We start from the raw sequence: 27516 nt of genomic DNA, 5'->3' as shown, positions 1-27516 counted from the left end.
GCAGAGGTAATTTTTTGCCGCCACCCTCCGTGTATCTTGTAGTGCAAGTGTATCTTTTATATAGTTCAAACATTTTAAAATGGGAAAATGATAGTTAAATTATTTTTTTAGGCTAAATTTTATAATAATTATGTTTATACTTTATAGTGACTGAGTTATAAAACTTTGACAATATGTAAAAAATATTATAAAATTAAAGATTAAACTAACAATAAAAAAGTGTGGCATTATTTTTCTGGGTATACTATACATATTTCTATATTACTAAGGACAAACATTATTTATTTTTGCAAAAAAAATGCACGTAAGTCTTGGAAGAGAACTTGTCCATGTGCAGTGTGCACCACCACATTGCAAATAATCATCAATCATGTAGCTGTGAGGGAAAAGGAAAAAGAGATGAGAGAATGAGCGACAGAGAATTTTTCCGGAAGTTTCCTCCAAATTTCAGTGCAGGACAACGCGTTAATCGTAAATAGAATGAACGTGAAGTGGGACCCCAATTAAGGAATAAATTTTGAAACAGGTTTGATCAGGACCCCGGAATCTTCGATATCATCTATGCTGCCTCTTGTGTTCACGGCTTATCTTATACTCGATTACTATATATATTTTGATGATATGCACAGATAGACCATCGTGTGCATTCTTCATTTTAGTTTAATTTGTTGCATGATGGCCCAACAAATTCCAGATCCAACTATTAGTGAAGACCGTGTTTCTGATCAAAGACCTGACAGATACCCGCCGTGTCATGTGGAACTTTATTCACGTCGTCCAACCTTTGGAGCAACAATTATACTCGTGCTCAGAAAAAGAATCATTCTTGCGTCCAGAACGATTTCTTATGTGTTTACACCGGTACGCGAGCCAACACAGATTTTCTATTTATTATAGTTGGATTATTATATATTTACGTACTTGTATGTGTATACAACCAATCTTCTTATTATAATTGATTTGGGCCTAAACAGTTGCAGCACCTGAAACGTTCAAATTCTGATTCTGCCCTATGGGAACCGGACCGTTCAACACGTGTAAATTCTAACTGGACCAGGATATGCTTGGAAGACATAATTGAACAACAGTTAGGTTCAGATGAAAATAAAATAGTTTGCTGCCCCATTTATCAGAATCCACACAAGCACAAAGTGCCCGTCGTGGTGTGTGAAGAAAATGATGAAGAGGTTGAAAGCTACTCAAAAGAAGTTCCGTGTTTTGTGATGCTGTTAATGATAAGTGTTTGGGCCTGGCTGCTGATGGGTCGGCAGGAAACAATAACGATAGGGGGCTCGGTGGTTGAACTGCTGAGTTTTATGGTGTTTGTTTCGGGAGCGGCTTTAACGATTCTGTTTGGAGAAAGATTCAGTCACACCCACGGCGCAATCTTCATCTCATGGGCCGTTCTTATGCACGTCGGAATTGATCATTCAATCAGTTTGCTATTCCTCGCCATACTCGCTCTCTTCTTCGGAGCCTCTCATGCACTTAGCTCCTTCATTACACACAACAATAACCAAATCCAACAACACATAAAACCGGAGGCCTCGCTTGATCTGCAAGCCATTACATGCTACTCATGAGTTTCTAAGCATTATATGTCACGTTCGTGACATATAACGCATTAGACATACATAATCTCCAACTACGGACCTACTAAACTTATATATATATATAGGCTTTAATATGCATAAAACAAATTTCTCGTTATAAGTGAATACGTTGCTGCTCTAGTCTTGTGTTCGTAATTTAGAAGTAGAGAAATATATATCCTTTGTCTTCACTCCATTCTTTACACTTGTTTCATTATCAATTATGGGTTACGTACGTATTCTACAATTCTACATAAATGTGAGTAAACTATTTTATTATTAATAAAAAATATTAGATATTTATTCTGGTACATGTAACCGTGGTACAATAAGAAAATTGATGAATAAAAAAGCAACATATAAATTATATTATCTGCTAATATTTATTTTTATTTGTTTTTACAAAATATATTATATAATATAATATATAATAGAAATAGTGCTGTACGTTAGTGATGAGTAAGAGATTTATTATTATTATTATTATTATTGAGTATTTCTCTAATTCACTATAAACCATGTAAGAAAGAGGCCATATATGAAAGAAAAACTCAAATAAATGAGTCCTCTTCTGGGAGAGTGTTGCTTTTATAGTCTTGTGTTTGTAAGTAGGCCTGATGTCTTTGGTGGTGGTGTTCTTCCCAAATGTATATTGTAGTTGGTACTTCTTCCCATTCGGTAGTTGCTTGGATTGGGTTGCTACAGAGTAACATAATATGAACTTAAGGAACATTGGAAATGCTTCTTTTAGAGTTAGGACTGAGGAGTTCAAATGGGTTGCTAGAGTTGGTTTGATGAGGGATTGGTTTAAGTAGGAAGATGACCTTCAGTTATATTCTGATCAAAAGCATGAAATCCAAATCAATATAGTTTCATGACTAGTGCATTGTGCAACCTCAAGAACTAGAAGAAAACAATCATATATGCTAGAACCTTCTTTCTTTTTTGCACTTTGCAGCATATAACATGAATCAAATATATATGATGCCCCCTTTTCTGTAGAACAAAAAAAGTACAAGAATTATTAACATGAATATGGTGGAAAATCCAAATTAGAGACGACAAAAATAACTAACTCACCACATTAGTGCCCTCACGAGTACTTGTCATTTGCTTTAGTTTCTCTAAAATATCTAGCAGCACAAGAAAAGCATAGCATACTGCATGGTACATTACATAGTTGTTATTTATATATTGCGGTTCAAACTACAAATGACAAATAATGAGTTAAGATTTACAACTTACAAGGATATATTTTTTGTATTCCTTCAAATCAGTGTTCTGTATCTTCTCTGTTTCATTGAAAGAAGACTGTTCATGTGATTGACCAGTAGACAGCTGCAGTTGCCAAGTACTGAAGGCTGTTCAACAAATTTTTGCAGTTTTGCCAAAACAATACCGTTAAATTAAAACTTCTAATAATCTATTTATGCTAATCCATTATGATATGCAATAGTAGAATATATAGTAGCAAGAATTATTTTCAACCCGAAGTTGCATTTTGATTTTTAGCCGTTTGCAGATGCAACATTGCATATTTGCTGTGTTCAGCTCAAAATTGTGTAAAAACTGAAAATAGCCATATATAATTAATGAATAGGAGAGTAAAGCGAAACCTAGATGATGAAGTCATCATCACCACTTAAATTTCTGAGATGGTTGGTTCAGTTTAATTTCTTCTCCATTTTGTGCGGTGCTTCAATCAGAGATCCCCCTCCCATCAAATTTCATTTCATGTCATGCCCATAGTTTTACTTTTACATGGAAACTTCATTTCTTTGAATTCATCGTTGGCCTAGGAAGCCACGTCTGATATAAAAAGGGTATGACAGTTTCAATTACAAGTCCGTTTCGTGTTTTGTTGATTGAGTTCTGAACTGACTAACTTGATCACTTTTGAATGGCTGTACAAATCATCAATCTCGGTGCTCAGAACTAAGAACTACAAAGAATGGTACCCAATAGAATTCAATGAAGCTGGATCTGGATTTTGGTTATCCTCTTCGTCAAATTCGGCACCTCAATCCTTCGGCACCAAAGAGGAAAATGGGCAGAAGGAAAAAATGAAGAACCTACTTGGAACAGTGACTTCTATTCATTTATTCTTAAGAAATAAATATAATGCAGATATGTTCAGGCACCAAACTAGAGCTGATATCATATTTTAAACTATGGTCCTGTTTGATAAAGTTTTGGTTTTTAAAGAAAGCTAAACGTACCCTCTTGTACTTATGTAAATAGTGAAATTCAACTGTTTCGTCCAAAGTATTTCGCTTAATTCAATTTAACTTCACTATTGAAATTCCAATAATGGCACAAACATGCCACAGCTAGGAAGATTGTATATAAGATATTACAATTGAGGTAAAAAACCATATGAGGGGCAACTTGAACGTTCTGCAGTCTACATCAACCCCGGGGACTACAATTGCAACCTTTATGAAATAATATGCTGCCGCAGATACCAAGCCAGTCACAAGAACCAAACGTTTTGTGGAAACACAGATGATGAACATGAAGATGATTAAGATATCTGGAAGGAACAGAGGAAATGCTTCCTCAAAACTTAGCTGAGTGTGTGATGTTCCTCTAAGTTGGAAACTAAATTGCTTGCTCCTTATGTGTTATATTACTCATCCTCGAACATGCATAATCAAGAAATGTTTTCCAGCTCTGGCCTTTCTCTATTGAGGTGCTTGCCAAATTCATATTTCCAGGATTAGAAACAGACTTATCGTTCCTTACCTGACAAAAAGAAATTATGTTATTACTTGTCTTAATATTTTATGCCCAAAGAAATTTAGGAATTCAATAAGCTCCCATGCATTAATCAACATCTATAAAATTATGAGTAATTCTCCACATACAAGTGATTTTCAATACAAGTCATATAAGTCATTTATATTCACGCCGTTTCACGTTTTTTTTGTGCCTCTTTTTCTTCTTCTTCTTTCTCCCCGTGCTTCCTCTTCTTCTTCTTCTTCCTCCTCCGTGTCTCTTTTTCTTCTTTTTCGTAATTTTTCTTTCTCGTTATCATCGTCATCAACACCACCTCTTCCTCTCTCTTTTTTTATTGAAATTTATTCTCCTCTTTTTGTTTTCTCTTTCTCCTTCATCAAAATTACCAGAAAAAACGAAGAAACATTATTCAAGATACTGTTTTACTGTTCTTCTAGATTTTTTTTCTAGATTGTCTCTGTCATGTGCCTCATCCTTAACCAGCAAAACATTAAAAGATTTCAAGAAGAAATATACTGTCTCCCTCTATATTGGGTGTATTTCTTAAATTCTTTGGGTGTATTTTTGTAATCCTTTGGGTGTATTTCTGTAATCGTTTGGTTTATTTCTATAACTGTTTGGGTGTATTTTTGTAATCCTTTGGATATATTTCTGTAATCGTTTGGGTATATTTTTGTAATCCTTCGGGTGTATTTCTGAAGTTCCATCATCTTCAAACAATTTCAAAGCTTGATTTCAGAAACCATGAAAATCGAAAAAAACAGAAGGAAATCGAAGGCAAAGAAAGAACGTTTTTCCATACAAATCATACAAGTCATTTATATTCACGCCGTTTTCACGTTTTTTTTTGTGCTTTTTTTCTTCTTCTTCTTCTTCTTTCTCTGTGCTTCCTCTTCCTCTTCTTCTTCTTCTTCCTCTGTGTCTCTTCTTGTTCTTTTTCGTAAAAAAGAAAACCAAGATGAAACACGCAAAGATAATTCAATAACACGCGTGTTAGGTCCAACTTGTAAGACTTGTAAACAAAAATAACTTGTATGTGTAGCACTCCTCTAAAATTATATCCAAATATTATAGAAACGTCGATTTACCACTCCTGCAGGTATGATTGATTTACTTCATTTCAGATAAATTCAAAATACACTTGCCGATTCGAGCATTGAAGTGTCTCTTCCAAGCATAGCTCTATTTATTTCCGGGTTGACTCTTCTAACCATTGAAGAGCTTTCAGTAAAGAAAGGTCCAAGCGAGTCCTAAACCTAGCTACATGAATCCAAAAACGGGAAACAAAATTATTAGTTTTAATATCACTTATTGGATAAAGCTATTATTAAGAGTTCAAAAACTGTAAGAGCTTTAAATTAATAAATTAAGTGAGAATTCACAAAGTAGATTAACCACCTTTTCTTAATCTAAAATTTAAAATATTAAGGTAGCGAATATATATTTTTATTTGGTGACAGGTATAGGGTTGTACGTGGATCGGATTGGATATGGCCGAAAATTCAATTCGATCCGCACAATTTTCATCGGATCGGATCAGATATGATATCCGCGTTTTTTAGTATCAAATCCGGATCGGATCGGATATCGGGTATATCCGCATAATTGAACCTTCTCTTTTTAATCATATTTCTATATAAAAGAAATTCAATAAAAATGTTTCTTTCACACTTTTAAACCTATTTATTCCTAAAATATTTTTAATCAAACTTTTCCTAAATAACAAAAATAAAATAAAATAATATATGAATAATAACTACTAACTAAAACATGCAAACAAGTAAATATAATACCAAATATATGTATATTTACTTTTTTTTAATTATTATTGTGCGGATCCGCGGATCGGATATGCAGATGCAGAATAGATATCCACGATCCGATCCGTAAAAAATGTGGATCGTATCCGCAATTTTCGGATCGGATGCTGATATTTATCGCGGATTTGTGGATACGATCCGATATATGAACACCCCTATACAGGTATCGAATATATATGAATTGAAAAAGTCTAGGGAGCCAATGGTCTAAGCGTACAATGTGTACAATGGAGGTTTAAGAAGTATTAGAGATATGATCATTAGTGTTATATTGTCCTGTCAGGTTACGCTTTTGGGATGAGTGGTTTTAGATATGGTATTAGAGTTCTAAATTCGAAAGGTCAAGAGTTTGATCCTTGGTGAACCCCAAAATCAGTTTAATTTTTTATTGAGATGTTTATTATCCTTGGTATCCGGATGGTTATCCTTGGTATCGGATGGTTATTCTAGCTAGTATGGTGATGTTCATTTTATTCATGGACCAAAAATTTAGCCCATTGTACACATTGTACACTTAAGCCATTGGCTCCCTAGCACTACCCATATGAATTTCTCTAATATTTATTTAATTCAAACTTAAACAAAAAAGAAATTAAAAAAAAGGAAGAAGACGACCATAAATGTTTTCTTTGATATAAGACTAACTTTTAGCTTGATTTAATTGAACTAAACAATGCGAGGTTCTGACCAACAACTGCCAAAGCCAAATTCGGTCATTCAGAAAACAAACCAAGAACAAAAAGTTTGAAAATTAATATAAAATCTATGTTAATTGATCATGATTTAACCTTTTCACCTTCCTCATCCTAGCTAGTCATCTTCTTCTTGTGCGGTTTAGTCAGAATCCTTGTCGAGGGGCATAGACTTTGGATTTGACCACATTTAGAAAGATGATCTCCTTGACCATTCCAACGCCATTAGAAGTTAGAACTCTCCTTCTCTTGTTGAAATAATTCTATTTATTTTTCACAAAAATGATTCGGTAATCCCCTCCACAACAAATGCCACAAACTTATTTTTTAAGGGAAAAAAAGAATAAAAATAAAATCAACAAATTAAAATATGAGAAAAATGTAAAATTTTTTAATTAAAAAAAACTCCATTGCACTTAAAATTCATGAGAGAACGCAAAAGGAAATAATAAATTTAAAAAAAAAATAGAAGAAAAGGCTAATAGAGGAACTAACTTGATGGGAGGAGGATCTTCTAGAGAAGATTAATCAATAATAACATAAATGATGAAACAAAACCAGGCTTTAGTGTCTTTTTCTTGGTCAGTTTTTGCTTTTTAGTAACTTATGTACGGTGATTATGATATCCTCTCTCACTCAAATTGAATGCTACGATTGCTACCATTCTAACCATCTTCATCTTCATGTGAATAAACCTAATCATAAATGTGTAAATGAAGTTTGGAAACAAAACAACTAGGAATCTAGGATAGCATGTTCTGAAAAGTATGATAATAACAGCACAGATGAAATCTTTGATAACTCACTTGTCCTGATCTTACATAATACAAGTGTTAAAAAAAGGTAAGTAGAGGACTCTTTTAGCTCCACAAATAGCCTTAGATAATTTCTTTTAGCAGAATATGGTGAAGGCCTTGTCTATTTTATATTAGAGTAGCATTTAGATGCAGTTGTAGTAAGCTGAGCTTGTAAGATAAAATCATAAATAAAATTAAAAAAAAAAAAAACCAAACATGTTATGTGGCTGATTCTTACTAGAAGCAAAATGCATATTTGCTAATAACCCGAGTTAGATATGACATAAAAATATTTATGCTAACAGTCCTTATAAGAGCAAGTATGTATCTACATGGCAACATGCTAACAATATATAGGCCTTCGGCAGGATCGTGAAACTTGTTTGGTTTTAATGTCTTTCTGGATTCTCCTCCTAACTTTCTTTTATTCTCAAGTGTGAAGGCGGCTATGGATTAGTCTACAAGTCTTTATTACAGCACACTGCAAGTAGTAATCTTTGCAGCAAGAACCCAGATTTTTCACCTTCTCTGAACCAAGTGAAAAAGGAAATCAACAACAACTTAGAAATTTTTTATTTATTGGGTATCAACAAAGAAACTATAAATGCAAGCAAGGAAACCGTGTTTTCGCGCCTTTTATTTCCGCGACACAAGAATAAGGAAATTACAATGCGAGTGGCATCATTTGCAATTTCGACTATTATGGCTCTTCATATATCTGTCCTGCTATGTCACCTGCCACTATTCAGAAAGCATTTGACGGCCTTCATGTTCCTTGCACAGGAACCACTAAAAAAATATGGCTTCGGATCCATACTTATTCCCATGCTTGAATTGTTCAGCTACATGGTGCTTGTTTCGGCTGTTGCTTCAGTTCTTCTTCTTCGTGCAAAATTCACCCGCATGCACTCTGTTATGTTCTTCTCTTGGAGCATCCTCATGATTGCCGAATCGGATAATCTGATCAGTGTACTGTACCTTACAATACTAGGAAATTTTTTCATAGGGTGGTATGCTGTATGCTCCTGGAAAAGCAGCAACCAAATGCAAGAGCAGAAGTTGTCTGGCTCAGTTGAGCCCGAGAGTTCTCATGATCTTCATCCTTCTCAGTTATGCACTATATCTGTTACCAAGTGAGAGATTTGCACTTACTGAGAAAGCATGCTATACCTCCAATGTAAAATAAATGTCGCATATGTGGCTGTGTTTGCTGTTTCTACACTTGTCTTCTTAATTTGAAGTTGTACTGCTTTGACCTCGGTGCAGTACTATGATGTTTTGCTGTTGGTAACTTCTTATAAGTTGGATTGTGTACCAAACTTTGTCATAGAGCGTATAATTTTATCCTCTGATTTCAGTTGATGAGATAGAAATATTTACCCCTTTTGAAGAATAGAAGCATAGATATCCGTGTGGTGTGATACGAAGTTGCTAAGTTTTCTCAGATGTGATATCTCGACTTTCAATTATTTGATGCAAGTAGCAAGAAATGTACACCGGAGACTTAGTATCTGAGGTGCTGAATTTTAAGACTAAGTGATATAGTTTTGCGAACAAGAAAAATGGAAAGGCTTAATTAGAATGACACTTTAATCGTAATATAGTGTGGTAGAAACCAGTAAAGAGTAAACCATACTATTCCACAACAGTTCTAAAGTAACAAGAAACAGAACATAATGCTGTATCGTCTTTTATAATGAATCCAATGAGTCTGACGTAAATTATTTATGGAGTCCGGGAGTTCAATCTCGAAGACCAAAATGGTGCAATTGGAAACTCAGGGTGAAATTGGTGCTGGGACTCAATCTGAGGGATCATTTTGAAGATTTAGTGGGAAAAAAAAAAAAGAAAAAGGCAAAAGTGGAAAATGGGTCGCTATTTTTGTTAAGAAAGCAATCACCTTTGAGTTTGGTTGCCAAGTTCATCATGAAGTCGTGCAGATGTGGTTGCGCTTTTTCTCGTTTCTTCACGATCCTTCGTTCCCCAAATCATAGAAAATTCTGCCTCAATCGAAAAGGAAGAAGAAGAGAACGAAAATCCACAACCCAATTTTGCGTAATGAAAGTCTCAAGCATCCTATGCAAAACACGCTGTCATTCACTGATATTTTGAGTCTAGATAATAAATAACAATAAGTACATCATAACTTTGCATCCCTGGTTTGTGAAGATTGAATTCTCCAATTGCAATTTATGGAGAAATAGGAAAATACCATGGTAAGGGAATACGAATGGATACTACTATGAACTATGAAGAGAGTACCAAATAAATGAATAGTGAACAAAGACGAACATTGAATAATTAAACACGTCCATCCATAAACCATTATCTTATCAAGTATCACACATGACTAACTTATAGCAAGACAGAATAAGTTGTTAGGTTCACACTTTACACACAAAACAAAGCTGTATGAGTCATCATATATTGTCCAGAGTATGTGTTATGTCATTTGGACTGATCACTACTTCCCTCACTGTCAGTCCCCTCTTATGTGTGTATAGCCATGCACCATACACCACCACCAAAATCATCAAACCGGCTACCAAGAAGATGCCAACACCCGCCCCAAACAAGAGACTGCCACTGAGATTAGGATCCATTCCTTTCATCCCTGGCCATAGAAAATGTAGAAATCCTTTCTCAGATGAGATGTTTGTTGTAAGAGGATCAACATTTTCAGCGTCTGTGCTTGTCTAAACAAAGAAGAAAAAAAATAAACGGAGGTTCGAATTAATACATATAGTATCAAAAATTGTTGTGACCTACATTTCGGAATTAATACATATAGTATTTGCAATACTAAACCAGTAAAGAGTAAAGCATATTATTATTCCACAACAGTTCCAAAGTAGCAAGAAACAGAACATAATGCACCAATGTTTCTAGAACACTTGAACGCCTTCCCTGAGTGTATACCAAGAAAAAAGTAATCACAAGCTGTAACCGCTACTGAAAACCTTGATCATGGTGTTGACAGGCAACAAGATAAAAACTCAGAAGAAGAATAAAGCAAGGAATGGTGTTTTACCGTTTTACTTGAGTTCTTGTGAGCTTGCACCGCTTCTTCCATGTCTCTTTGCACCGCTTGTTCCATCTGCTAACAAATGCAGTTTCCCCAATCAAATGATCTGTTCCCAATCTTGGTGAAAGATTGATAGACGCGGTTTCTGAAGATGCTTCTCCTTAGGGGCAAACAATGATAAATTTCTCCCTTGTTTTTTTTCTAAAGTAGTAGTGAAACTCCATCACGCGAACTTAAGATAAATTTCTCTCTTCTTTCTTATTTTAGTAAGTAGAAACATATTTTGGAAAGTTTTCACATGTTCCATTGCACTTTATTGAAACACTGCTATACCTTGTCTATTAAGCGTTTGATTTAATAATAAAATAAACATAAGGTTCAGATTGACAGGGTAGTTTCTCATATGGGAGTCTTTCTATGTAGAACACTGTAGAGACTAGACGTGTTGATCCCTTCACCCAACAATACCAGCCTTGTCCTCCTGTGGTTTGATGGATAGCGTGGATGCTAGCCAGCTGTTATTTATTATGGGAGCCGATCAATGGACAAATTGATTGCAATGATCATATTGCTGGATGTTAGAAACATTGTGTTAACATGTTTTGCTTTGATTGACTGATAATGATGGAAAAGATGGGTAATCTTGGCTAAGCTCCCTGCTTCTGAAGTTTTTTTCTTTTCTTGGTTAGGCAATTGTTTAGTTTAGTAGAATTTCCAATTTGGGAGTTGAAGAGTTAAACCAAGGATTTTCCTAGTATACTTATAGATGTTCAAGAACGGAAATTGATGTCAGCAAGTTTGACCTACAAGTAATGACTGACTTTTGATATTTCAAGGGAATGTGCTATAGCATTGCCATATGAAAGCAGGAAATATCTCTTATATGTGTAGTAATTGTATGAATCTTCTACTATGATTGAGTCTTGTTTGACTTTTGGATAATTATTTCCATTATGTATTGTGTATGGTTCATGTTGTCATTGTTGTGCATCCATGTTATCTGATGGCTACATTAGTGTTTGCTCTGTGTGGATAGATGAAGACTGGTGGTTTGGTTGTCTGGAGTAGGAAGGATACTCATGTTGTATACCGAGGATGCAATTATCAGTTGACTTCTACAAGTTCTCCAAAGGTTTATCCTCACTATATTCATGGACAAACTATAAGTCCTTATGAAACGAACATGGTGGAGTCATTTAAATCCAACAATACTAGTGACATGCCAAGCCAGAATGGTAACAATAATGCTTCCACATCAACTTGCATTCAAGAAGTGCATTGCAGTGGATCATTGTATGAGAGGGAGACTGATAGATTATTGGATGGCTTAGGACCTCGGTTTGTTGATTGGTGGTATCCCAAGCCACTTCCAATAGATGCTGATCTATTTCCAGAAGTGGTTCCTGGATTTAAGCCTCCATTTAGGCTGTGTCCACCTTATTCAAGTGCAAAAATTACTGATTATGAGTTAACATTCTTCAGGAAGCTTGCTAAGCCTTTGCCAGTCCATTTTGTCCTTGGTATGCTCCTGGATGTTGGTGGTTTGTGGTCAATGATTTATTTTGCTGTGCATGAAAATTATTCAACAGTGTGAGGAGCTTTGTTCTATCATATGACTTAGGTTCTTAATCAAGCCACCTCATTGATGTCAATTTTGATAGACCACCTAAATACATTAGTAGTTGATGCTATTATATTAACTAATCATACATAGAAAAGCAGTCTCTGTAATAAGAAGTAATTGCTTGAAGATTGATGAATCAAATCACTACATGTATATGAAAATCATAATAAGTTGGCTGTCAACCAATATTAGCTCTCAGAACGAAAATAAAGCTATATTCAAAAATACTTTCATGGTTATCCCTTTATGCATAAAGTCAATTAAATCATTTTATGTGTTTAATATGAACTATGAAGGAAGGAACAGAAGACTTCAAGGCTTAGCTGCTGCTATCCTAAAGTTGTGGGAGAAAAGAGTCTTATTGCAAAAATTGCTATCAAGTTTGGAGTTCCAAATACTGACAATGAATCGATGGCCAATGAACTAAAGTCAAGTTTGATGGACAATCTATTGTTCAATATATGCAAGTTTCAAGACATCATAGACTAAATAGGTATATGTTGAGCTTGTGTCATTGATGTTATGCATTAAGGCTATCTGTGCTTCATTGAGTTTGATCTTATTTATTGACTATACTGACTTGCTTTTGGGGGAAAATTGATCACTTTGGTTGTTCTCTCTTGTAAACTTGCTCAATATAATGGTAAGGGATGTAATAATTCAATTTAGCTAAAATCATCCCTTGCACCAACTTAAAAAAAAACAATAATTTCATGATTAGCTTTATATATGCCTAGTATTTGATAGTGGTGGAAGGGGCACTGGACTATCCTTTTACATCTTGTATATTAATTGTTTTGTATCAGAAACAAATGTGTATAACTTTGATATCTGCAATGCAGCTTCTAACCGGGGGAGTTATGTTGCTGCTTAAAAAGTATTACATAATTCTCTACAGGGGAAACGATTTCCTTCCTAGCAATGTTGCATCTTTGGTGGAAGAGAGAGAATTGGAACTTAAAAGTTGCCAACTTGTTGAAGAAGTTGCACGGATGAGAGCAAATGAAGCCGTTTCATCTAGTGATTATGCACAACAAGAAACAAGTACAAGTGGAAGTTTAGCAGAATTTGAGGAAATCCAAACGAAGCTTGAGGATGTAAAAAATGGCAATGCAGATTTAAATATTCAACTGGAAACAGAAATATATAGATTGGAGAGGCAATTGAAAGAGCAACAGCGCAAAGCTTTGATTGTGAGACTCATTTTGTTAACTTTGTTTCCTTTTGCATTTGTCTACTGGAACTACTATAATAAACTTATTGATTCTGCAGATTAGCAAGAAAATAGAGAGATGGACAGAGGCACTAGCAAAGTTAGATGCTGCATGGACTCCTGCAGACGTAGAAAACATGAGTGATGAGGAGAGACAATGTTTCCGAAAGATAAAGATGAGTGGTAACGAAATTCCATCTGCATCTGTCTCTTTGATGGCGTATTGGAAGGCCTACAGCAGCACTGGAAGCACAGAGAAGTTGTAAAGGTCATCACAAAGCAGAGACTAATCAGTCGGGTCATATACACTGCGAAAATGCTGGAATCTTGGTTTCAGTTGACAAACTCAATAAAAGGCCTTGAGAAAAGGTAGCGAAAAATCTCCTAACCAAAAGAAAAGCATTGCAAAGATCTCTTGAAATGCAGAGACTCGGAGTAAGATAGCATGTCATTAATCTCCTAGTTTTCATTGGGAAATTCACATCCAAATCCTTTCCCTCTTTCATTTAGAGTGGTCTGCTTTCTATTGTTTCAGTGACTCAAGTTTTTTGCTCATCAGAGACGGCAAGCTAAAACTGGTAAATCCGAGTAATTATTCTTGAGGTTAAAATTTCATGTTGGTGTCTTTTCCATTTAACCGACTGCTTAATGTATGACATGCATGATCCATGAAAGTAATATAATGAGAAATCCTGCATGCATCAGCCACCGGTATATTTCTCATCTACGCTTTTCTGCTCAGTGGTATTGCTAAAAATTAAAATAGAGGCTCAACAAGCGCCACATGGATAAAGAAGAAGAAGAATCTGAGCGTGTTGATAAGGCCCTCCATGGGAGAAAGTCATGAAGAGAATCGCCACAAGTATTGAGATGCTTAGGAGAAATCGTAATTCAGCTGAGACCCAATTAAGTTCTTCTGCAAAAGAAGAAAGCTTTGAAGGAATATATTTGATTGAACCATCTAATGATTCACAATGTGATATTGTAAAAACATCATCATTGAAATATTTACCTATTATTATTATTATTATTATTATTATTATGTTCAATAAAAGCAATGTCTATAATCTATATCATAGATAATAAAAATTTCCAACTGAAGCCATTCAGAGAATTTAAAGAGGTGAGAGGCAGGAAAAACGCAAAGCACTTTTCTCATTCCGGTGATCTTAGAAAAGGAAAATATAGTTTTTGTCCCAATATTTGAAATAAGTCTTAAAATTATTTCTAATATTTAAACTATTCTATTTAAGTCTCTAACGTTTTAAAATTGACTCAATATGGTCCTGTACGATTTTAAAATGTTGGAAACTTAAATAGGACGAAAACGTTGGAGACAAAAACGATACATAAAAATAAATTTAAATTTTATCCTTTAATAATATCAATTTTTTATAGTACATAGTTATTTAATTATTTTTTAATCACATCTAAATAAACTACACTTAATCACATTATTTTTATTTTAAATAATATTTTTTATAATTTTACTCTTAAAGATTTTTAGTTATCATAAAATATTTATAAAATGACTAGTAAATTTATTTTTTACCAGTCATTCTACAAATATTAATGTTTTTAATTTTATTAGTTATTCTATAAATATTTTATGATGAGTAAAAATTTTTAAGAATAAAATTATAAAAAAATTAATTTATTTATAATGAAAGTAATGTAATTAAGTGTAATTCACTAGATGTGATAAAAAAATAATAAAATAATTATGTACTGTAAAAAATTGATATTATTAGAGAATAAAATTAAAATTCATTTCTATGTATTGTTTTTGTTCCTAAACGTTTTTGTCCTCTTTAAGTTTTGTCCTATTTAAGTTCCTATTTAAGTTTCATTATTAATTCTGTTAACAAATTCTTAACAGCAGGATTATATTGAGTCAATTTTAAAATATTAGACAATTAAATAAGACGATTTAATCATTAAAAATAATACTTTATTCCTCACAAAAATATGCCCTCAATTCTCCCTTCACTTAAATATGAGTACACAAATCTCTCATGTGAGACATGAGATTCTGTGTGTTTGCTATGGTCTAGTTCTGCCTTTGTAATTCAATAATAACGTGTTCTGCCTTAACCTTAACCTTACATTGCACTTGGTACTTGGTACTTCCAATTCAATACTTGGATTGAGTACCAAACTTTGTATAAATTATGATTATACATAATTATGAAAGGGCTTGGATTATGTTATTATATATCTGGTTGTTGGTATTAGCTCATTAAAAGCAGGATAATGTGCCGTCTTATCTTTCATATTTAGATAAAATTCTAATTTTATTTTTAATGTGTAAAACTTACCATCTTTCTTTATTACAAACGTCTTATTTATTTTTATTTATTTTTCTGGTTAAAATTAAAATTTTTCTTTCAAAAATATCATTTCCTCCTTTGTAATTTTCTTTTAAATAATGACAAAAATCATAGTATAATAGTTTTAGTGATTTGAAAATAAAAGTGTGAGTAAAATAATAGAAATAAAAATATAATAATAATAATAATGAAAAATAATATTTTTAGAAAAAAAATTTAATTTTGATAAAAAGATAAAATAAAACGAAATAAACATTGAAATAAAAATAAGATGTATTAAAATGTCAAGTACCATACCAATGAGTTAATATTCATGTTCACCTTCTAAAGTTATACTTGTGCTTTCAAAATTTTTATTTACTCAACTTGGCCTTTGAATTATTTAGCATTTCTAATTTATATTAGTCCTTGTTTTTATTTTTACCATAGAATAGTTAATAACATGCTGAGATAAATTAATAATTATCACACTAAATTCTTTAATAGCTATATGATGTGACAATTAAAATTTTTTATCTCAATTTACTCCTTGTAAAACCTTTAAAATTCTAAATTTTACGTAAAGATTTTAAGAACTTTATAATAAGCAAATTGATATAAAAAAATTTTAATTGTCACGTAGTCATTAGAGAGTTTAACGTAATAATCATCAATCAATCTCAACATGTTACTAATAATTCTATAATAGAAACAAAGTTATGGACTAATATGAGTCATGAATATAAAATAAATATAAAATTAAGGATCAAATAAATAAAATAAAACATGAATACAATTTCAGAGACCAATTTAAATATTACCTCAACAAAATAAATTAGAATTTAATCAAAACCTGAAAGTTAAAATAATACTTTATCCTTAGAGGTAAGGTTTTTTTTTTTCTAGTTCATTAGCGGTAAATGAAGTTTGATTAGAATTTCGTACATACTATTTAAATCATTTAGAATTTGCAAGTTATAATTTAAAGAATAATTGCATTTCAAATGTTCAATCAATTATAATTTATAAGCATTTAAATGTTTTGCTTCAATATGGCTTCACTTTGCATCGCAAGTTAATGGTTACAGAATCTTGGTCTTTATTCCATTCACACAAATGTGACATTGGTTGCTTTTCCAGCACCTCCTACAACTTAATCTAGCTGTTCGTTCAGACTTCAGATTAGTGACTCGTCAAATCAACTAATAACACTTCACCCTTTTTAATTAAGAGTTTACTAAATTTAACATGCCTATGTAGAAGATCTTGTGTCTTATATTCTTATATTCTTATATAAATAATTATTTGATGGATTTTGTTTACAAAAAAGTAGATATGGATAGCTGTTACTCAAAGACTAGCTTTGTCTTCATGTTGGTACTAAAAGAATTATTTATTTATTTCTTTTTATTTTCATAGCATGAGAAACAATTAATAATTTTTTTTGCCAGGGTTGATTACCTTTGGCAAGTGAAAGAAATACTTGTCTATCAAATTAGATAAAAATTTTAACTCATTTTTAATTATTCTTTAATTTTTTTTAAGATTAAATTTCACATTATGTTTTTTTTTAATATTAAAAAATAAATTAAGTCTCCCAATCATTATTTATATATTATATATTTATATGTATGTATAATATGAGGATGTGGGTCAAAAATATCTTTTGCTAGTTTTCTTGATGTACGTAGCACGTTAGATACACACAAAGTACATGCAAAAAAGTAAAATGCTCCATGTTCTATTTCCAATTACAGCCAATTATTCCAACTGGGTTATGTATCATTTGCAAGCAAATTCCATCTCATTCTAGCTGTACTTTTTATCATAACCACTTGCTTCCTTGTAATCTACTATTTGATTTCAGGTACCAAATTTGAGACTCGGTCGTCAATTTAATGTTTCACATTGATGATTAATTCAACTCATTTTGTGTGTCCCTAGAGAATGTTACAAATAATCATAAGACCTAATACATTTGGATAGTTAATAGTGATATGTAAGAAAAAATTGTGTTCAAAACCTTTTATCTCAATAAATAAATTAGCCATTGTTTGAAGTTGGATTGGTAATGTCAGGGAGACAAAAAAAATAGTCAAAATTGTCTTATTTAACATTCATTAAATGAGATCAATTATGGTTATTTTTTATTAATTTTCTTTGATTATCAAACATTTTCGATATCCAATATATTTTAAATAGAAAATAAATATATTTGAGCGTATGTAGTTTGCGTTTTTATTGTTTATTTTTTAAGATTTTATAAAAGAACTGTAAAAATAATAAAATTTATATGAGGCAACCTTGAATAAAATTAAAAAAATAAAAAATAAAAAGCAACCTTGAATTCTCAATATTAATTGCAAGATGTAAGTAATTGTGAGTGTACTTCACAATTACTCACAAGTTAATACCTAGCTACAAGTAAGCAAAGTAATGAACTCTTACTTCTTATCCTTTAATTAGATGCCAAAACTCTTAATCTAATCAAAGGTTAGATCCCTTGATAAGCCTTAAAAGAATAGTGAGCAACTTTATTATTGAAGCTAGAAAATTGATTAGGATCACATGAAGCAATGTTTGAAAACCCAAAGGAATAGCTTTATTATCCTAATTTGTTCTTTCGTTTAGGGGTGTGCAAAGAAGTAGGAACAAAATAAAAGTAGCATATATATACTATTTGCTATGGACCAACAACATAGCAAATCCATGTTATGTTACCCACTTGTACTAGAATCAAAACACATGCTAAGGTCCCCCTAAAAAGTGGGACCCTTTACATTACATTCTCAAATTTCTCACATGTAATCACATGATGGTATGGAATACCATCTCCATTGTCAAAAAATTAATCACCGGAAAACCACAATTTAGTTTTATTTTGCAAGAAAGAGACATCAAAATTCACAATAAACACAACCTACACCCCCTCCCCTCCTTCCCTCTTTTGCAAGTCAAGTTTTGAAATTAAAAGGAAAATCATTGCCCAACTCAATAACCAAAAACTTTTTAAGCCGAAAAGGACATAAGCCACAACAAATGCCAACTTGCATGTCTTAATTTAAACAAAAGTATTATTTACATAACTAATGAAGGTTGATCTGTGCTAAATAATTTTTAGTTAGTAATTCGTGTATAAAATTTGTAATTTTAATTTAAAAAATGATCATTTTTGACATACTTTATAATTTCTAAGTAGAAACAAAAATAAAATTCACAGAAAGAATAATTAAAGCATGTATTATAATTTGATCATTGTTTATAGAAGATATTTTCATATAAAAATGATAATTGAGATATGAACATGTATTATTATTTTTTTGGTTTACCCAAAATGGTATCCTCCAACCCGACAGGTTAAGGACTAATTCGTCGCGAACCTGAGCTTTATTTAAGGGTCTGTCGCTGACCAATGAGTTGCTGCATGCACAAGGCGGGACACTTGCTTAAGCGGACGAGTAAGCTGACCACTCGACCAACCCAAGTTGATTGATATGAACATGTATTATATCTTATCTAATCTAGAACTATTCATAATATTTAAAAAGGATTAAGAATGAGAGTTACCAGTCAGCCGTCGCCTTAAAATCGGATGGATGCATTTTTTATTTGAACCTATATGTCTTTAAATGAACTATTTACGTACGATCTAGAGCCGTAACAATATTAAATATTTTAGTCAAACATATTAAATCATATAAAAACATGTTCACACGAGTAATTTTCAATTAAGTATTTTAATAATAATTTGTTGGACATGTTTTTGTTGTCCCAATAGCACTGTCCTAATTTAAATTACAAAGGGGCATTTTGGCCAAGAAAAGTACCAACCATTAACAACCTTATATATCACTAGTTTTACTTTACATAAAACTTTTATGTGTATATATATATATATATAACCACACTACCAGACATCAAAATTCCAAGCATTCCTGTACCTAACTGAGAATTGGCCTATCAGCATCCATGGCAGAGCTTGAGAATCCAAGTGTGATGCCAAAGGTGGTAGCTTTCCTCTCTTCTCTGCTCAAAAGGGTAGCTGAATCCAATGATCATAACCAGCAACAACTCTTGCATCAGAAGATCTCTGTCTTCCATGGATTAACAAGACCAACCATATCAATTCAGAGCTATCTTGAGAGGATTTTCAAGTATGCAAATTGTAGTCCTTCTTGCTACATTGTTGCATATGTTTATCTTGATCGATTCACTCAGAGACAACCCTCTTTGCCAATCAACTCCTTCAATGTTCATAGGTTACTAATTACCAGTGTTATGGTAGCTGCTAAATTCATGGATGACATGTAAGTATCTTAATTATTAATGTTAATCATGAATTATTGGATGATCAAGTTTAGCACTTTCTTTAATTTTTTTTCTTTTTAAGATTTAATTTGATGGTGTTAGTTATTAGATACACCTAATCATATGAAAGCATGTGTTTTGAAAATCCTTGTTTCTCAATGTTAGATTTTGAATTATTTCAACTCTAAAGATTTGTTTTGGCATTAAGGTAGAAATAATAATTAATAATAAAATTATATATATACAGTAAGAGTTTATCCATGAAATTTTACACATCATTCTTTTTACTCTGAAAAGGCATAGATAGATCTTGCATTTGTTACCCTATTAATCAAAACTTATTGAATTTTTTTATTTTATATCATAATTATATAACACAAACTTGTAAATTTGATAAAGACCTCACTTGTTTAAAGAATATAATGTTTCTTGTGAATAATACCATATGTCCAGGCTGGATTACCATTAGACAGAGACAACCCACCCATGTGACCCCACCATTTTATTGCATGCACCCTAGCATCTACCTTTTGTGTACAATGATTTATCAAATTCTCAAATTAAATATAAACATATATATATAATTTTGGAGTTGAATTAGCATAGAGACATCCAACTTAAAAGGGACAAATTATATCATAAATGGTTGGCATGCTAATATCTTAACTTAAAAATAAAATATAAAAAAAATCACATTCTATTGAACAACAAATTAAATATGATATTTCTACAATTAAAATATTATCTGACATTTTTTTTTATAAATATACAATTATGATGTGGATCTCGTTTATTTATTATATATCTTTCTCAACTTTATTTTCTTTTCTACTTTTTAAAATTGATCACTTTTTTTTTACTATAATTACCAACTATTTATTTATTAACTTTTTGAAGATAATTACTTTACAAAGATCATTTTTTTTATTCAACAATTGCTCACCATGTGATTTGAAATCAACAGGTACTACAACAATGCTTACTATGCAAAAGTTGGAGGAATCACCACAATAGAGATGAACTTTCTTGAGGTTGACTTCTTATTTGGTTTAGGGTTCCATTTAAATGTGACACCTGGCACATTCCAAGCATATTGTGGCCATCTCCAAAAAGAAATGCTTATGATGCAACCTCAGCTGGATTTTGAAAATTCTTCTTCCCTAAGTTTAGGAAAATCTCTAAAAACCCATTTGTGCTTCAATGATGATGAATCTTCCCATCAAAATCAACAGCAGCAACAACAACAACAATTAGCTGTTTGATATTTTAATTTTATTTTCATGCATTTTCTCAATGCTTGTGTAGTATGTAGTATATTGATTAGTTGTAGTTGAAGATGTAGTAGTGTGACAATGCAATTACATATTGGCAAAAATTAATTATAATTTAGTTGTGGACCACTTTGCTAATTTGTTTACTTCTCACATTCTCTATCCAATTCTTTCTTCTTTTTTATCTTTTACCAAATTTAATAGTATATTTTTTAACTCTTTTTGCATCTCTGAATTTCTTGTATGAAGCATTCTTGGCAATGTACAGATAATTGTTGTCTCTTCTTTACAGTCTGGCTAGAAAAGTCTGAGTATAATAATAATTTAATTCGTTGTATCTTCTTATCCACTATTGGAATTTTTAAAGACAATTTGCAATTGCATTGTTTTTGTTATTGTAATGTAAATAAAAGGAAAGAAATTTAGAAACATACACCAACGTAACTACTACTTGGGATATAATTAATAAAAAAAATAAGAATAAAACATATTTTTTTATCCTTGAAATTTGTTAAAAATTTTAAAAATATTTTTAAATTATATTTTGTTTTAATTTTGTTCTAAAACTTTTTGAATTGCATCAAAAATACCCTGACGGTTAATTTTTTAAAAATTTTAATATTAATTTAGCAATAATTTCACATGGTAAAATTGAAAATTTATATATCAGAAATATATTTAATTGTCATGTATTATTATTGGATTGATCTTAAACTTTCTGAAAATTTAATTGTTAGAAATATATTTGATACAAATTGAAAGTTTTAAGGACAAAATTAAAACGAAATAAAACTTAAAAATATTTTTAAAATTTTTGACAAACTTAAAAATAAAAAATATATTTTACCCAAAAAATTTAAAAAAACTACCATGATTGAAATAACCTTATATACCATTAGGTTATTATAGTACATGATGAACTAAAAACAATATAACGTATCATAATAATATTATCCAAAAAAAAAATAAATTGTAACGTGCTTAATTTTGTAGTAAATATTTATTTTGGTGGGTACATAAGCCAGTTTGGCCGAAAGGGGACAAAAGAATGATGTGCACAGTACATTAAGAGGTACCATTTTAATTTGATGTATTTATTTGTTTGTTTGTGTTTTTTTATTTTAATTAATTAAACTAATTTATTGGCTAGGGAAGACAGATTGTGGTAATTGACAGTTGTTTGTGTGTAAGTGTTGATTGATGAGAAGAGAAGGAAAGAACATGTGCAATAATAGAGAACCAGAATTTATGGTTGGTGGTGGAGAGAGAAAGAAACCAAAGTTGCAAAGTGTTATTTGGACTGCCGGCACAACCACAAAGCTTCACTGTTTGGTCGGTTTCCCTTTTTTCTTCTTCTTCTTCTTTGTTATTTAGAATGCTTGACACCAATCTATTTATTAGATTTAAAATTCATGACCCATATAAAAGATCTTTTTGTGGATATTGAATAAAAATATCTACAGAATGTATTTATAAAAAAAATTAATTATTTATTGGTTTTTATATTTTTATTAAATTTATAATTAAATTATTATATATTTTTTTAAATTAGTCTTTATATTATTTTTAATTTTATAATTAAATTTTTGTTAATATAAAAATATTAAAATTAACAGAATATTTTTTTATAAATTAAAACTATTTTAAATCAAGAATTTAACTAAATCTTTGATAATATATTTTTTAGGAAAAATATTTTATTAATTTTAATATTTTTAATATGAAAAAACTTAATTATTTCAAAACTAATTAAAAACAGTAATGTAAGAACCTAATTAAAAAATACAAAGATTTAATTATAAATTTAGTAAAATTATAGAATTAAAAGAATAATTAAATAAAAATTTATTTTAAAGGTAAAGAAAAAGAAAACTTAAATTGCTGTACTTATTATCAATCATATTCAATAGTATTTAAGTTTTAATTTTAACAACTCCATAATTTTTATACATTTTCATGCTACTAATAACATAAAACTTGAGATGAAAGCAAGGCGAATTGAGTAAATCCTAGTCAAAGTTAAATTTATTTTATGAAAATTGAATTCGATTTACAATTTGACTCGTTTACAATCATATAGAATTGTAAAGTTTAAGTTAAATTTACCATAAATTCATATAAACTTAAATGCATGATCATATTTAAATAAAATAAATATAGACATATTAGCATAAACTAAAAATATAAAATAAATAATATATATTAATGCAAATTTTTTATAATAAATAATAAATATATATAATTTGTAAGTTGTTAATAAATTGAATTGGAGTTGATTTACGAGTTAGCCGAACTCACTTCCTATTCTATTTACAGCTCAGCCTCTTCTAATAATTTTCAATGCCGACGCTACGTTTGGGAGCTTTGCATTTCTATTTTAATTTAATTCAACTAAAAGTGAATGATTGAATGAGGAACCGACACTATATATGTTTTAATTTACTTACAAGCTTTTTTGCTTTGAAACTAATGATCTGATGAAAACTAGTCTTGCTTGCCTTCTATTTATTTTGTTCGAGTCTAAAATATTTTATATTTAACTCTCGTATTAAAAAAATATTATTCTAAATATAAGTGTTCTCACTTATATTAGCTTCTTTCCATATATATATATATATATATATATATTCTCTTGCTGGATCTATAAGCTATTCCAATAACACCACCACCATTGGTGAGTGGTGACTGATTATTAAACACAGAAAAGTTATCGAAATACGGGAAGATATATAATATCTATAAGAATTTTGTTAGGGAGGGAATGAAATATTTATACAATGTGTATAATGGGCTATTTATTTAATTTAATATGAGTTAAAAAATAACATCCATGATAAAATACTACTAATTTCTTAAATACAATATACCCATATCATCTAAAATAACTATTCGAATATCAAAAATAATAAACATATGATATCCTATTGAATCGAACATCCATATACTCCATTAAATATATTATACAAATACTCCATTAATTCTTATACTCCCTCTATAATTAAAATACTAAAATAGCTACAACGAACGGGTAATAAATTAAAAGGAGAAAATACTATCATTTTACTACCATTTTCATCCCTAGCTCATTACATACTTATTATCAAATTCTAAATCCTTGTCATCATTGATTTTCAATTAAATATTCTCACTAAGTATTTTTAATAAAACAAAATTTGTTAGCCAAATTCATGAGAAAAATTGAGCTTAAATGATTATTTTTTATATATAAAAATGTTTCATTCTTTAAATTTTTTAAGTACTTTATTAATTAAGCAATTTTTAATTATTTATTTATTATATTTATATTAATAGTTTAAAATTAAAATAGAATATTTCAAGTTAATCATTTTTTTAAAGAAAATTACAAAAATAAAAATTCAAATCCTACTAATTTATTTATTATTTCTAATAACATATATTTCTTAAAGGGTTTGCCTAATGCCTATAACATTTCTCTACCATTGTTTTCGGCAATTGATGGATTTGCGTGATGGAAAAAGAATTGTAGGAAAATGGTTGCTTAACTTTCACATGTTAGGAGTGACAAAAAACAATAATTAAATCATATAAACTCTAGTTTCAATGAGATGGAAGATATAGAATTTAACTGGTGGAAACGACTTCCCTTGAATTATATTAAGTCACGTTTGGTTTTAATTTCTTTCTCTTTCTTTTTTCATGGCTCAATGCAAAGCTTGGTTTTGCAATCGTTGGACAATAACATTGCTATAGTAGCTATTAATTATGATAGCAAATGTTTGCTAAAGTTCTTTGGCTATGATGATGGTGGTTGAAACCACCGCAATATGAACCTTTCCGATTGTTATTCATTAACCAAACATTAGCGTAGCCATATTTAATTGACCAAATGAAAGTGCTACATATAAAGCCATAAAGGGGCACCCTATGAATTGAACCGTACACGATTGCTTTGGAAATGAGTTTGCTATAAGTTAGATAAATCTAATTAAGTTGAGTTAGTCTAGCGGTTAGTTAACTAGTCCACTTAAATAAGTGTTGCGTGTTTGAATCCCATCTTGTATATGCAGTCCTTAAATAAAGTTCAGTATCGCAGCGGATTAGTTATTGACCTACCGAATTGAAGAATACCGTCGAAAACTAATAAAATAAGTTTAGATAAATCTTTTAGGTATTTTATACTTCATCCTTCTCATAAATGCAAACTCTAAGTTATCACTAAATTTAAAATGTAAAAAAAAATAATTGTTATGAGAAGGAAGGAGAGTATTATTAAAAGAATTTAATTATACAAATAACAATTATATTTTATTATATTGATAAAAATACTAATTTTTAAACTTATTGCTTAAAAAGTCTTTTGAATGTATAAATTGAATCTGATTAAATAATCGTATAAAATTATATATATTATTAATATATTAAAATTAAATTTTTATTAAAATATACAAAATAAATATTTATTATCAAAATAAATACAGGAGAATGTTCACAACTAACATTTTTGGTGAAAAAACTTTAGAAATTTTCTAATATTAGCCTTTTTTTTTCAGGAATATTAGCTTAAATGCAAGAAAAAGAATGTCAACTTATTTAAAAAATTTTGGTGAATGACACCATTTAGAACAACAGGCTTGACGTTTCTGGACCCAAAACAAATATGGATCCTATCAAAGAAGACTAAGCCCAGTCAACTTATTATGTGATTTTTTTATTTTATTAGTTTTCCAATAATGTTTAGTATGGGATATTGGATAATTTTCAGTTTTCAGTTTCACATGTGACTGGTACATTGCTGTTCCATTTACAGTATTAAAAGATATTCCAGCTACATTTTTAACATTTTTTTATTGACAATTGGTATAAGATAAACCAATTAGATATAATTGAGATTATGAAATATCAGCAATGTTAGAAAAAAATAATTTAAAATTATTTTATTTAACTTAACATCTATAATTTCATGAATATAACCTTTGAAGTTATATACTTATTATATCTAATATTATATATTTATTTTAGAAATAATCAATGAATATAAAATATGATAACTTTAAATTGATTTAGGCCAGTAACAAAGACCATGTCACCAGCACTTCAAGTCAACTACAAAATCTTCATTGAAGCAATTGTATGAACTAATTCTTCTAACAAGAATCGCCAACCACACATGACTTTCATGGTTTGGTTTTCTTTCTAGAACTAACCAACATGCCACAAATTCTATAATCTAAAATTAATCTAACATCCCATAAAATCTAACATAACAAAGATCAACCATGACCTAAGCTTAATTCATTGTGATGAGGAACATATTTCCTTAACAATAAGCCAAAAATAGAAGCCGAAATTCTCAAAACAAATGGACCAGCAGCAGTAATTAGAACATAACGAAATCTAACAGAATTCCCAGGTGTGACAGCAAAAACAGAGGAACCATAAGTGACAGCCATAGAAATAGTTGCAACCCAAATCTCAAAATTGAAAGGGAACTTATGTGTAAGTGACAGAATTACCAAGATTGAATTTGAGAAAGCAAGAGTGTTGAAGATGAGAAAAACATAATAAGCTTTCTTCTGAGAAGCATAGATTGCTCTTCCTGCTTTCTCACCATCTTGCCAAACACCACCTGGAGGATTAATCCCAGCTTGGAATGTAACTGCTGCCACCAGTGTGAAGATTATTAGAAGAATGTTTCTAATGTCACTTGGTGTGTCTTTTCCTTCTTCATACTGAAAATATTTGAACCAATTTTTTCTTATACCAATTGGAATAACCATTTTTTGTGCATGTGCAATGATCAATTGGGTGCCTTATATATATATATATATTTCAACAAAGAAACTTTTAAGGGACAGTGTATGTAGTAGTTTCTTATTTTCTTGATCATTGAGGAAATTTCTTGGTTGAGTCGTGGACCAACTTTAAGCGTAGAATATTAGTGTAAAGATCAATTGGTCACTGAGGAAATTTCTTGGTTCCAAATTTGAAACAGACCTATGTAGTGGACCACGTAAATTTCTTGTACTACTAACTCAAACCCAGACTTGGTCAAATTAAATAGAAAAGATCAAACCAACTTAGGTTAGTTGAATTATTAGTTCAGAGGCTCAAATTTTGTTGTGTTGTGTATCCAGCAAACTTTTA

General features: G+C 30.7%; 3 protein-coding genes across 3 annotated transcripts; 2 read left to right on the top strand and 1 right to left on the bottom strand.

Annotated features, from left to right (window-relative positions):
- Positions 1-562: 562 nt before the first annotated feature.
- Positions 563-1783, top strand: LOC130976494 (uncharacterized). Its single transcript, XM_057901367.1, has 2 exons — positions 563-861; positions 975-1783. The coding sequence occupies exons 1-2, from the start codon at positions 673-675 to the stop codon at positions 1581-1583; spliced, it is 798 nt and encodes a 265-aa protein (XP_057757350.1). The 5' UTR covers positions 563-672; the 3' UTR covers positions 1584-1783.
- A 17946-nt stretch (positions 1784-19729) lies between these two features.
- LOC130976812 (cyclin-U4-1) lies at positions 19730-21526 on the top strand. Its single transcript, XM_057901735.1, has 2 exons — positions 19730-20118; positions 21084-21526. Exons 1-2 carry the CDS (start codon positions 19781-19783, stop codon positions 21379-21381), a joined length of 636 nt encoding a protein of 211 aa, XP_057757718.1. The 5' UTR covers positions 19730-19780; the 3' UTR covers positions 21382-21526.
- A 4875-nt stretch (positions 21527-26401) lies between these two features.
- On the bottom strand, positions 26402-27228 carry LOC130973759 (uncharacterized). The gene has a single exon (XM_057898412.1). The coding sequence runs from the start codon at positions 27147-27149 to the stop codon at positions 26643-26645; it is 507 nt and encodes a 168-aa protein (XP_057754395.1). The 5' UTR covers positions 27150-27228; the 3' UTR covers positions 26402-26642.
- Between the last annotated feature and the right edge of the window lie 288 nt (positions 27229-27516).

Source organism: Arachis stenosperma, chromosome 4, assembly GCF_014773155.1.
Source record: "Arachis stenosperma cultivar V10309 chromosome 4, arast.V10309.gnm1.PFL2, whole genome shotgun sequence".
Taxonomy (NCBI): Eukaryota; Viridiplantae; Streptophyta; class Magnoliopsida; order Fabales; family Fabaceae; genus Arachis; species Arachis stenosperma.
The sequence above is the reverse complement of the archived record's forward strand: the minus strand, read 5'-3'. Positions and strand labels throughout refer to the sequence as shown.